Below are 13,829 nucleotides of genomic sequence, written 5' to 3'. Positions count from 1 at the left end.
AAAAAAAAAAAAAAAAAATTACTACCACAGTAGTAATTCTTGCAAGCAAGAAACATCAATGGATGTTAATGTAAGTGGGCAGAAGTATGATAAGAAACAGGATATGTGCATAGTCTCAATCTCCCAACAAAATATCCATTCATTTACAAAGGGGAAGATTGTAATCTTACCATGGAGATACCTGGAAGATACACCCTAACCAACTGATCAAAGTTATCACTAGTAAAAAGAAGCATCAACATCATATATTTGCTTTTTTTTTTCTTTCACTGTCTCTGATACTATGCATCGAGAAGGGCCAACAATGCTTTGGTAGTATTCTTGCCAAAAACATATAATGCCGCAAATTAATCTTGAGAAAACACCACACAAATCCATATTGGGGAACATTTTACAAAATTGCCACCCAGTCCTCTTCAAAAGCATCAAGGACACAAAAGACAAAGCCAGGGAACTATAACAGATTGGAAGAGACTAGGGAGACACAGAAATGAAATAAAACATGGGATCCTGATGGGACCCTAGAGTATGGTTATGTAAGATGCTGGCATTAAGGCAACTGGTTGAAGACCATAGGGAAACTCTGTACTAATTTCGCAACTGTTCTGTTAATCTACAATTATTTCAGAATTGAAAGTTTAAAAAGATATATATATTGCTTATGTGTATATCAAGAAACACTAGGAAGACGCCTAAGAAACTAGTAAGAATGGTTAACCATGGGAACAGGATACAACAGTGGGATGTCTCAATGCTTATCATCACTTTGACTTGTGAACCACAAGAATATATTATCTCTTCAAAAAATTAACTTTTTATGTTTAAGAAATAATAATGCCTTTTACCCATATACTATCAAAAATATATAACTGATGATTTTAGGAAAGTATCTGCTAGAAAAGACTACCAATCTTTATCAGCGAGTTAACAAGTATTTGTTTCAAATTCTCTACCATATACTATACATAGTGAAACTTGACTGCAATATCATGATACGTATCACTGTGCCAAATCCTCATTAAACTGAATTTAGATAGCCATGTACTTTACTCTGTACCAGAGAAAAAATGTAGAAATAAATCTGAAAAAAGAAAGGATGCTCTTACATACAAAAACATGATCCAACTCCTTGGACACCATTAAGACTGATTTTTATACCAAAAAAAAAAAAGTGTTGAAAACTAGGATTTGACCTTATTTTAAGACAACATTCCCTTCATATGGGCCAAAGGCCTATGCCAAATCTAAACTGTTCTTCTCAATACCCTGGAGAGTAAATAGGTCCTTAGCTCTGATCTTAGTTCTTATTATAAACCCTCTCAACCTGTTCCCTAGACCAGTCTGTAGTCAAATATTGCCTGTCTCCTTTTGGCTACATAATGCTCCTCCCTGGATGATCTATTCTAATCCAGTGGTTTCTGAATAAGTTCTGTACCCTTCAGAAGCATGCCTGGGGCCATGTAGGGGGATGATAAAAATATCAAGGAGAAGGCCAAGTAGACAAGGCTCACTACCCGCAGTTATTCAGAGCAAATCTGTTTTGATGTTTTGTATAAGCTTTTATTTTGAAAAAAAGGGGGAGAGAGTTGTTGCTACAAAATAAATTGAAACCACTTATCTAAACTAAATATGAACTACTATAATACATATGAAATAACAAAATGGAAACCCACTGGACAAAGACTAAGCAAAAAATCTAATCTGGGAATTCAGGTTTCCTCTAGAAGTAGGTAAGAGGGCTCCTTAAGGAAATTATGAAACAGACTGTCACTCTAGGACCTATGTGAATCCAAACACTGAAGCTGGATCAGATGTACTTTATCTCCAAGGATACACAAGCAAAATATCATGTACTCATTCTGGTACATTTACTTTTTATTAGACATAATGGTTCCAAAATTAATGTAAGTTTCTACCTTACCTTCCGATCATCAGGTACCAGGTCCTGAAGCACCTTCCGCTTAGGCCATTCCTTGGCCAGTTCAGCAGAGGCCAGCTCCTGCAGGTGGTATACAGCTATCTTGGCAGAACGTCTCTGAACTCGGCCCCCACTCTTTGACTCGAGGCTCATGTCCTTTAAGCACTCTGGCTGTCCTGACTCTGGAAAGAAGGAGATCTGCAAGAATAAGACACAGCAAAACACAGGCCTGATAAGTGGCATCCCTCAGAGACAGTGATTAAAGGCTGCCTTTCCTGCTCTAACTATCAAAAGAGCTATTTAGTAGCTTGCTGACCACTAGCATCAAGCACTACCATACTAACGCATATTTCACTGGTAAAACAGCTTCTTAGCAGGATAAAATCTGTTCTAATGACTAAAAGTAGTTAAAAGTCAAGACATTCATATGCCAAGAAATGAACCTCAACACATACTTCATACTATATATAAAAATTAACTCAAAATGGACCATAGCCCTAAATGTAAAATATAAAACTATACTACTTCTAGAAGAAACCAAGAGAGAAAATTTTTGTGATCCTGGGTGTGATGGTTTTTTGATGTGTCAACTTGGCTAGGCTATAGTCATCAGTTAGTCAATCAAACATTAATCTAGGTATAGATGTACAGGTATTTTGTAGAAGTAATTAAAGTCTATAATCAGTTGAGTATAAGTAAGAAAGATGCTGCAGAGGAGGCAACAGAGATTCAAAGCATGAGATACATCTTCAAGCTGTCTCTGACTTGAAGATGAAGGAGGTCATGAGCCAGGGAATACAGGTGGCCTTTAAAAACTGAGAATGACTCGCAGCCTACAGCAAATAAGGAAAGGAGCTTCTACAACTGCATGGAGCTGAATTCTTTTTTCTTTCTTTTTTTTTTTTTTTTTGGAGATAGAGTCTTGCTCTGTCGCCCCGGTTAGAGTGCAGTGGCATCATCATAGCTCACTGCAACCTGAAACTTCTGCGCTCAAGCAATCCTCCTGCCTCAGCCTCCCAAGGAGCTGGGACTACAGATGCACGCCACCATGCCTGGCTAATTTTTCTACTTTTAGTAGAGACGGGGTCTCGCTCTTGCTCAGGCTGGTCTTGAACTCCTGAGCTCAAGCAATCCTCCCGCCTCGGCCTCCCAGAGTGCTAGGATTACAGGCGTGAGCCACCACGCCCGGCCTGGAACTGAATTCTTGAACAATCTGAATGACTCTGGAAATGGATTCTCCTTCAGATCCTCCAAAAAGGAACAGCCCTACCTAAGCTTTGATTCCAGCCTGGTGAGACTCTAAGCAGTGGAATCAGCTGAGCCATGCTGTGTCTGGACTTCTGACCTAGAACTGTGAGATAATAAATTTGTGTTGTTTTAAGCCATTTAAGTCTGTGGTGATTTACAGTAGCAATTACAAATTATACATTGGGTTAAGCAAATATTTCTTAAGGAAAACAAAAGCATTATCCATAAAATAAATAATATTTAAATTGAACTTTATCAAAATTTAAAACTCTGTTCTTTGAAAAACACTGTAAAAAATGATATTTCTGATAAAGAACTTGTATCTGGAATAATAAGAAATTCAGAATATATTCAATATTTAATAATAAGACAACAAAGATCCCCAAAAACCACCCCAAAAAATGAACAAAGGATTTGAACAGACACTTCACTAAAGAAGATATACAAATTGCCAATAAGCACATGCAAAGATGGTCAACAACATTAGTCATCATTTGTCATTAGGGAAATACAGATTTAAACCACAGTAAAATACTACTACATACCTATTAGAATGGATTAAAAAAAATGTAACTAACAAGTATGCAAAGCAACTGGAATACTCATACTTTGCTGGTGGGAATGCAAAATGGCACAGCCACTTTGGCAGTTTCTTATAAAATTAAACATATGTTTACTGTATGATCCAGCAATCCCATTCCTAAGTATTTACCCAAGAGAAATGAAAACTTATTTCCACGCAAAAACCTTTATGTGAATGTTTTTTGTTTGTTTGTTTGTTTGGGGTTTTTTTTTGAGACAGATCTCACCGCCACCCAGGCTGGAGTTCAGTGGAATGATCATAGCTCACTGTGGCCTCAAACTCTTGGCCTCACGCAATACTCCCACCTCAGCCAAGGGCTGGGACTACAGGTGTGAGCCACCACACCTGGCATATGTGAATGTTTATAGCAGTTTTATTCATAATTGCCCAAAACTAAAAACAACCCAAATGTTCAACTGGTGAATGGATAAACAACAAACTTGAAACATCCATATAATGGAATCCTAGTCAGAAATAAAAAGGAATAAATTAAGATACATGTAACACATGGATAAAGCTCAAATGCAGTAGGCTAAATGAAAGAAAACAGACTCAAAAGGCTACACACTGTATGATTCCATTTATATGACATTCTCAAAAAGGTAAAACTATACAGACAGCAAATAGGTCAGAAGTTGCCAGGGGCTGCAGCTGGCGAGGAAAGCTGACCACAAAGGGACATAAGGCAATTTAGGGAGGTGACAGAATTGTTCTATGTCCTGATTTTGGTGATGGTGACATGACTATAGATGCATGTGTCAAAAACTCTTATAACTGTGCACTAAAATGCTAAATATTAACATGTGTAAACTATATCTTAACAAACAACTCTAAAAAAAACAGGGAAGGAAAGCTTAGGAATATAATTAGAAAAAAGTCAAGAAAAAGAAATTTTTTTAATTAAAAAATACAAAAGTTGGCCAGGCGTGGTGGCTCACGCCTATAATCCCAGCACTTTGGAAGGCTGAGGTAGGAGGATCGCTTGAGGGCAGGAGTTTGAGACCAGCCTGACAACACAGAGAAACCTTGGACCTTGTCTCTACAAAAAATAAACAATAAAATAAAAAATAAATTAAAAAGACCAAAATAATGGGAATAGAGGAATCAGCTGGTCAGATTTCCACAAAATTTCTAGCTACGGGGGAATACCTTTAGACTTAAAAATATAATACAGTTTACTTCTGCCCGGACTATACTTTGAATTTCAATTTCCCTAACTTAATAAAGTTCAAAAGGCAGAAATAAGAGAGAAAAAAAGAAAGAACAAGGAAGAGATAACAAAAGCATTCGAAAATTAGGAGATACAAATGAGGAACCAAGGATATATGGAAAGATGTATGGTAAGCACTCTCCACAAAATACATCCCCAAACAAGGTCTAGAAAGGAATCAGTACTCACAGGCCCATGCTCTGACCTCAGGTGATATGCAAGTCCAGCCTTTGATCTATACGGTTTTCCACAGTGGTGACATTTCAGGGTCATCTTCTCTAGCTCTGCAGCACCTTTGCCACATTTTCTGACATGGTATAGATATCCCATGATGCTGGTAAAGCTACTGGAGCAACTCTGAACACAGAAGAGAGGCCCAAACTATAATCTTACATTGTTTGACATGATTCCTAAATTTCTAAACAACACAAAGCACTCACCACCACAAAATACAAACAGACCCTGATATCACAAGACCCTGGTCATCCTAGTATAACCAAGCATGATATTTAATGAGTTTAGATGGCATTTGATAAACTGTAAGTGTGCGCCTAGTCTTTGCCAGAGCTTTCTCCTTGGTCTGTGATCCCACTCTATCCCAGTATCAAATACCCAGCAACATTGAAGTTCATCACAGTGAGGTTACTGGGATTCTCTTCATCACACTGAAGAAAGGATGGTAAAGAACCCTCTTTCAACAAAGGCAAAGGGGAGAAAAATAACTTTTGGGAGATGAGAAAGAAAAATAAAGAACTACTAATGAGTTCAAGAGACGTCAAAAGGCAGGAACCACCCATATGCCATAAGATGGCATAAAACTAGGAGATCAACAAGGGAGGAAGAGGAGAGATGGAAAAGAAGAAGAAAAAGACATTGACCAAGACTGCAGGGAGGAGTTGCCGTCCTTGGACTCTTACCTCGCGCATGCACCTGAGCTTTCCCAGTCTCTTTAGAACTGTTCGGAGTCGTTCCCTCTCACTTGGCTCATCTATTTCATCTCCAGCTTTCAGAATGGGCTAGAAATCAAGAGAAGCAAACAAACAGATGATTCATAGAAAAGACAGACACAAGAAAAAAAAATCAATAGGAGAATCAAGGATGAGACTAGCAAATGGCAATCCAAACTTCATGATGCCCATGAAGTCCAAGTTATTTGACTCCTGGCTTTCTCCATCTTCTCCTGGACAAAGGAAGTGAATATAATGGAAATAAGAGTTCTTAGCCTCTATATCTCAGGATATGAACCTTTGGGGCTAACCTAAACACACAAATACCTATGGATCTACTGCAAAGGTTTCATCGTGCATAACTCTTCTAGCAAAAGGGTCTTCTTACACCCTTATAAAGTCCCAGAGCCATCTGCACTGATACATCTACACTCACCTAAGTAAAAGACATCCAAACACCATGTAGGAACACAAAGGACAGAAGGCACTCTTACCAAACTATTATGATTTGCCATGACATGATACTTCATCCCTGCCAGTGAACGAAGTTGTTTCCCACAATGATGACAAGTAAACATTTCCTAAAAGGAAAAAATACCGCTCAGTACTAGGCTGTTCAACAGAGAAACAGAATGTCACAAAGTCCTACTCAAGTGCTCTGATCTGTGTTTCCTTTATTTCCCAAACTCAATAGTCAATGATTCTCAAAATCCCACAAGCTTGGTGTCTTGTCCTCAAGGGCAAGCAGGTAAAGGCAACTCATTTTAAAATAATAATAATTACCATTTATTGAATGCTAACGTTTGCTAAGTAACGGGCTAGGCACTTAGCATGTGTTACTTCTTTCTTGTCCTCTCATGGACTACACAAAGTATTTATTATTTTTCTTTCCATTTTACAAATGAAGAAACCCAGGTGCACACACAAAAAGCTAAATGCCACACTAGTATGTAGCTAAGAGAGGATTCAAATCCAAGTCTATTAGATCCAAAGCCTATGTTTCCTCTATTACACAATGTTGCCTCTTATCCACTATAATCAGCATATCTGACACAGTACCAGAGGTTTAAAGTTTGGGTAAAAAATCCTAACAATAACAAAATGCCATAAAATATCTAACCTGTTTGCAGTTTTCCATGTGTTTCTTTAAACCCTCTATGGTCTTCCTCCCCACTGCCTGGCAGGTAGGGCAGGAGACACTGCCTTTATCCACGATTTCTAAATACCACTGCTCCTCCAAACTGCCTACGAAGGAGAGAAAGGAACACTTTGTAATCTGTAGTAGACTCCAGAAACAAAAAGCATAATCCCACAATTTAGGAAAAGTATAATAAAATTGTATTTTCCTTTCCTGATAGACAATAATGAAGAGACTCTTGCTGGGTATAACTTCTGAAAGTAATTTTTTTTTAGACAGTGAGGAGTTTCTGAAACTCCTACTCATCTCCCTATGACAAAAACCATCTTAGAACCACTCCAAAGCCCAGTGGCTTAAAGAACTAAGTAACATTTTTCATAGCAGGATATAACAATGGGATACTGAGATATGTAATAGCCAATTTGCTGAGTGTTTCTTATGTGCCTGAAACTAAATGTTTTTATCCCATTTAATTTTCACAATTCTGACTGACTTATTATCCCTATTTATAGACAGGAAACTGAAGTTTGGGAACATTAAACAAATTGAGGTAGGTCAGAAAGGAAATGAAGAGCCAAAACTTGCTAAAGGTCTGCCTGACCTCCAAAGCTAGGACCTTAATAACTGTCTCCTTGAAAAAATGCTTTAGTGCATCATTCCTACACAAACAACAACAAAAAATCTGTGTGAGAACTATATCCCACAAAGCTTCCAACAGAAAGCATACCTGCTGCATAAACTGGTGGTTCCTTCCGAATACGACGAGCCTGGGATTTGGGATTGGGCTGAGTTTTAGGCCGTTGCTTCCTCCCTGACGCAAGACAGAAACTTGAAGCCCAGCATATCACCTTTGCTAACCCCTCTCTAGACCAAAATCTCTTCCCTCCCCTTCTCTTCAACACCCTATGCCCCACTCCCTTAACCAACTGACTCCCTTAAGTCATGAAAGAATGAAAGGGTAATATAAGGAAGGATGGAGGCCATTCCCTCCCCAAAATTTCCAAGGGCTCAAAAGTCATTCAAGGCCCAAAACTAAGGTCTCTTTCCTATTTACCCTCAAAGAATAAAGGCCAGTTTCCCAAGGAAAAAAGAAATAGCAAAGTTACTTCCTTACCATAAAGCTTATGCTTCTTCTGAGGAAATTCTCGGTAGTCTTCATCTTCTTCCTGCCTAGGTTTCCTTTTTCCTTTGGTTGATACTCCACCTGACCCTGAAATACCATACAAAAACAAAACAAAAACTGAGTACGGTTTGTAAATGAACATTAGGCCTGCCTTCAAAACGTCATTCACAAGACGAACAAAGGGAAAGACCATCAATGAAACAGGCCTCACAGAAGGATTCCTGACATTTTTAGGGAAGTTGGTGTAACTTCTCATTAACTGACCCAATCTTCCCTTTTCCTTTAATATTGTTCTCCATCCTGAATCATCAATTGCTCTCCATAAATAACAAGTGTCTTCAAGGCAATGTGTTTTGCTTACTAGAGATTTGAGGCTAACACTGATGCAGAAGAATTGCTCAAGATAGAGGGCTACCAAGGACTCTTGACACTATGACCATCTAGAATATTCTATCCTGAATAACCCTTACACCTAAATCCTCAGCAGAGGATTGAACTAAAACCAGGGGAAAGAAGTTCAAATTGTATGAAAAGGAAAGGCTGAGGCTGAATATAACCTAGAGGAATAAGATCAGCAGAATTTCACTCTGTCAGATAGTGAAGCTAACAGTATGCAATAGCCTAACGCCTTAAAGTTTTTTTAATCACTAATGAGAAACACCTATGTGGCATTTAATACTCTAAGAGCCATTTACAACACTACCTCAAAATATAACTTTAGAGAGTGCTCTGTCTTTGAAATAAGACACTGATACTGATACCTTCAACATGAGAAGTAGCAGCTGGCTTGATCCTTCTCATCTTCATCCAGTAGGTAGATTTTCGGAAGGATGCTGGAAAATCACTCACTGGTTCACATGATGAGGCAGATGATGAGCCACTTAAGGAGTCATCGTGAGGAATAGTGTACTGGAAACTATTATCCTTTATGGAGCACTGGGTCCTGCTACTAATACAACACAAAGATCGTACCACAAAGGAGAGTCTGCAGCAAAATTCCTATTAATTCTTTTATATCATAACAAGATAACCAAGTTGGTTACTTGTCCAAAAAACTAAGAATGTAGGTTGTAGTTTCCTAATAATTATAATGGTTGATCTAACAACATGTACAATTATTATACTTCGCTGTAATCAGAAAGAGTAAGAGGTCCATATACATGATTACTTTGCAGCACAAGCAGGCATCACTTCCTAGATTTATTTAAGAAAAGTAGGCAAAGTAATAGGGTGTTCTATGACCCTTCAGAAGATTCCCTGGATTTGTAACCAGGTATGTCCAAGCTTCCCTATTTCTCTGATAGAGGGACACTAACTAAAGGGTATCTCTGTGAATAGAAAGGAGAAGAATAGTGTGTAGGCTCTAATCTGATCCATCTTCCTTCTCCCTAAACCTTGAAGTCAGGGCTGCCCTATCTTACTTAGGCAACATGATACTTAGCTTTCATAGGTAAAGGAAGGATGTTATCTTGTCTGAATTAAACTGGCCAAAGAATTCTGGTATACAGTTGGATCCAGATTCCAAAATCTAATACCAGTCAGTATGTCAGTTAACAAACATTACTGAGTAACTACAAAGGAGCAGACATTCTTCTAGGTGGCTCAAGATGCAGCAGAGCAGCAATTCTCAAAGTGTGGTCAAAGGACTCCTAGGACCTCCCTTTTCCAACTAAATATTAATATCTATATGAGGCCTGCTTTAGATGTATAGTTTAGAAAGATCACTGGCTGCTGTATAGATGATGGTCCATGGGGGAAAGAGTAAACAAAAAGAGAACAGTTAGCTTGTTGCAATAGTATGGATAAAAATGATGCCGGCTTGAAGTAGGGTTTTATTGCAGAGACGATGAGTTGGCAGATTCAAGATAACACTTTAGAGGTAGAGCTGATAAGAATTACATATAGAGGTTTGTTTGTGACAGCAGAGAGAAGTAACACAGGTGACCATTCCTGGAAAATACATAAGTAAAATGTCAGATGCCTGTGTATGAAATACTATGTAGTTGTAGAAGCAATGAACCAATTTCACACATAGACATGAACATAACTAAAAAGCATACTGTTGAATGAAAAAGAAACAGAACAGGATCTCTAGTACAATCTCATTTCAGTAAATTAAAAACAAATACACATGTAAAGCAGCTTATTTTAAAGCTTATTTTACTTATTTTTAAAGGATTCATATATATAGTTTTTTATTTCAAAATATTATGGGGGTACAAATGTTTTTGTTACATGGATAGCTTTTTTTTAATGCTTAAGTCAGGGCTATAAGTGTGTCCATCACCCACATAATGTTCATTGTACCTGCTAGGTGGGTATTTACAGCCCCCCTTCTCCCTCCTCCTCCCTTCTTGATTTCCAATGATTTTTACTTCTTTCTGTGCTCATGTGTGCCCATCAATTAATTCCAAATTATTAGAGAGTACATGTGGTGATTGTTTTTCCATTCTTGAGATACTTCACTTAGGAGTAACGGTCACTAGTTCCATCCAAATTACTGTGAAAGACATTGATTCATTTCTTTTTAGGCTGAAGGATTTATATATATTTAAGGATACATTTCACACTTGTTAATATAGTTTCCTCTGGGAGGGAGGGGATGGAAATGGGGATAGGTAAACATAAGAGAGTCTGATGATCAGAGAAAGATGAGTTTCAGCTCTTGGCACATGAGGTCAAATATTACAAATTTAATACAGAGAAGTCCTGGTTCTGGTGTGGTGGCATAATTGCCACTATAGCCCATCCCTCCTGCTGATTATAACTAAAAACTCTGGACTCTGTAAACAAAAGCAGGTGGATTATGCAGGGAAGTCAAAACTGGGAGAAGTGACCCAGATGGGGTGAGTTTCCCAGCTATGTTTTTCCCCCTCACATGTGTCTTTGCAACAAGGGTGAGCCCCACTTGCAGAGCAGCATGGGTGGCTTAAATTCCAACAGAAATCCCCTCTTTCTGGCCAAAGAAATCAGGAAAAGGGGTCTCTGTGGGCCAGAGAGTATGGAGAAATCCTAGAGAGGAGACAAGCAAAGAAAGGGATCCCATAACTCAGTGCATAAATACACACAAGTTACATCTTAATTTGAGCTATATATGTGTGGCACATAACCCAAACCAGCCTCGCAAAAACTTTGAAAACTAAAATGAGATTTGAACTAATGTGACCCAAACCAATGTAGCGAAATCTTAGAGAACTGAAATAAGATTTGAAACACCTGCAGAAGTCTCAGACTAGCCCCTGAGCTATTTGTGTATGGAACAAGCCAAATCATCATAGCAAAGACATACAGAACAAAACTGAGATTTTAACAAATGCCTCCATAAGGCAAGATGGAACTTATAGTCTAAACCTAAAGTGAGGTTACCTGCTAAAACAAAAACAGCAACATTCCCCAGAAGATTATAATAGGACCCAAAATCTATACAAATAATATTCACAATGTTGAGGATAAATTCCAAAATTATGCAACACACAAAGAACTAGGAAAATGTGAGCAATTCTCAAAGAACAGATGATTAAAAGATCAACTCCAAGATGATCCAGATGTTGGTACTATCAAACACTTTCAATATATAAAGGAAATACTTTCTTATAAAGGAAAACACGCATGAAATGAAGGAAAAGGTAGGAATTATCTACAGAGAAACAGAAATCACAAAAATAAATAAAATTTTAAGAACTGAAAAATACAATATCTGAAATAAAAACTCATTGGATGAATTCAGTAATAGAATGGAGATGACAGAGGAAAGAATTTGTGAAAGAGTTTGTGAACGCAGATCAACAGAAATGATCCAATCTGAAGAACAAAGAGGAAAAAAGACTGAAAAACAGTAAACAGAGCCCCAATAACCTGTGGGTTAATATCAAAAGTTTTATCTTAAGTATATTTATAATTCCAGAGAGAGAAGAGAAAGATATTGTGGCAGAAAAATACATTTAAAAAAAATAATGGAGGAGAATCTCCCAAATTTGGTGAAAGACATAAACTTACAGATTCAAGGGGCTCAACAAACACTTAATAGGATAAAACTCAAAAAAAAACCACACCTAGATACATCTTAATAAAACTATTCAAAGCCAAGGATTTCTTCTTTTAATCTAGAAAGCTTCAGAAAAGTGACATATTACATTATAGGGAATAACGATTTAAATGATCATGGATTTCTCAACAAAAACCAAGGAGGCGAGAAGACAATATAACAATATCTTTAAAATCCTGAGAGAAAATATTTGTCATTTCAGAATTCTATATTCAATGAAAATATACTCAGTAATATTTCTTCAGATGAAGAAAAACTAAACAGAATTAATTGTCAGCAGATCTGCTCTATAAGAAATGCTAAAGGAAACTATTCCAGCTAAAGAAAAATAGCACCAGAGAGAAACCTGGATTTTTAAGAATGAAGAAAGAGCAACAGATATGGTAAATAGCCAGGTAAATACAGTTAAAAAAAAAACAAAAACTTAAAGGCCAGGTGTGGTGGCTAACGCCTGTAATCCCAGCTCTCTGGGAGGCCGAGGTGGGCGGATTGTTTGAGCTCAGGAGTTCGAAACCAGCCTGAGCAAGAGCGAGACCCCGTCTCTACTAAAAATTAGAGAAGAAATTAATTGGACAACTAAAAATATATAGAAAAAATTAGCCGGGCATGGTGGCGCATGCCTGTAGTCCCAGCTACTCAGGAGGCTGAGGCAGGCGGATCGCTTGAGCCCAGGAGTTTGAGGTTGCTGTGAGCTAGGCTGACGCCACGGCACTCACTCTAGCCAGGGTAACAGAATGAGACTCTGTCTCAAAAAAAAAGAAAGAAAAAAAATAAAAGAGCAGACCTAAATCCAACCATATCAATAGTTAACTTAAATATTTATGGTCTAAATGCTACAGTTAAAAGTCAGAGATTGACAGAATGAATTAAAAAAGCAATACCCTACTATATGCCTACCTACAAGAGGCACTTTCTAAATATAAAGACACATGTAGACTGTAAGTAAATGGATGATGCAATCAGAAAACATAAGAAGGCTGGAAAGACTATTTTAATACCAGATATAAGAGACTTCAAGATAAAGAGTATTGCCAGAGATAAAAAGAGACACTTCATAATGACAAAAGTGTCAAATCATGAGGAAGACATTATTATCCATTGTATGTACTTAATAATAAAGACTCAAAAGCAAAAATTGACAGAATTAAAGGGGAAAACAATTTCACGAACTTAGAAGAAAATTTTAAGACCTCCCTCTCTCAACAGTTGATAAAACAACTAGACAAAAATTCAATAAAGACATAAACAATCTGAACTACACTATTAGCCCCGTTGCTTTAGTTAACATTTATAGAATACTACCACCAACAACTGAAAGATATACATTCTTTTCAAGTGCACATGTGCATTTACTAAGATAGATCATCTGCTGGACCATAAACTTTAAACTTTTATTGAAAGGATGAAAATCTCACAGTATATTCTCTGACCATATCAGAATCAAATTAGAAAGCAACAATAGTAAGATACCTAAAAACAAAAACACAGACAAAACCCAAATATCTACAAATTAAATAATCTACTGCTACATAGTTCCTGGGTCAAAAATGATGTCACAAAGGAAATTTTAAAATAATCTGAACTGAATAACAACAAAAATACACATATCAAAATTTG

The 13,829-nt window shown here is 37.4% G+C and overlaps 1 protein-coding gene across 7 annotated transcripts in view; it reads right to left on the bottom strand.

Moving 5' to 3' along the window:
- Window positions 1–13,829, bottom strand: part of ZNF512 (zinc finger protein 512) — a 30,849-nt gene that overhangs the window by 10,562 nt on the left and 6,458 nt on the right. For 3 of the 7 annotated variants that reach the window (XM_012652496.1, XM_012652491.1, XM_012652493.1), the window contains 8 exons: window positions 8,929–9,116; window positions 8,159–8,254; window positions 7,772–7,855; window positions 7,027–7,151; window positions 6,401–6,487; window positions 5,877–5,975; window positions 5,149–5,316; window positions 1,922–2,116 (listed from right to left, as the gene is read on the bottom strand). In XM_012652496.1, the coding sequence (XP_012507950.1) occupies window positions 1,922–2,116; window positions 5,149–5,316; window positions 5,877–5,975; window positions 6,401–6,487; window positions 7,027–7,151; window positions 7,772–7,855; window positions 8,159–8,254; window positions 8,929–8,974 (900 nt within the window). In that variant the 5' untranslated portion in view covers window positions 8,975–9,116. The remainder of the gene's footprint in view (window positions 1–1,921; window positions 2,117–5,148; window positions 5,317–5,876; window positions 5,976–6,400; window positions 6,488–7,026; window positions 7,152–7,771; window positions 7,856–8,158; window positions 8,255–8,928; window positions 9,117–13,829) is intronic. The other 4 variants (XM_012652495.1, XM_012652497.1, XM_012652492.1 and 1 more) reach the window with 3 other exon arrangements.

The sequence above is a fragment of the Propithecus coquereli genome, unplaced genomic scaffold (assembly GCF_000956105.1).
Source record: "Propithecus coquereli isolate 6110/MARCELLA unplaced genomic scaffold, Pcoq_1.0 Scaffold39, whole genome shotgun sequence".
Lineage (NCBI taxonomy): Eukaryota > Metazoa > Chordata > Mammalia > Primates > Indriidae > Propithecus > Propithecus coquereli.
This window is presented reverse-complemented; position numbering and strand designations above follow the sequence as displayed.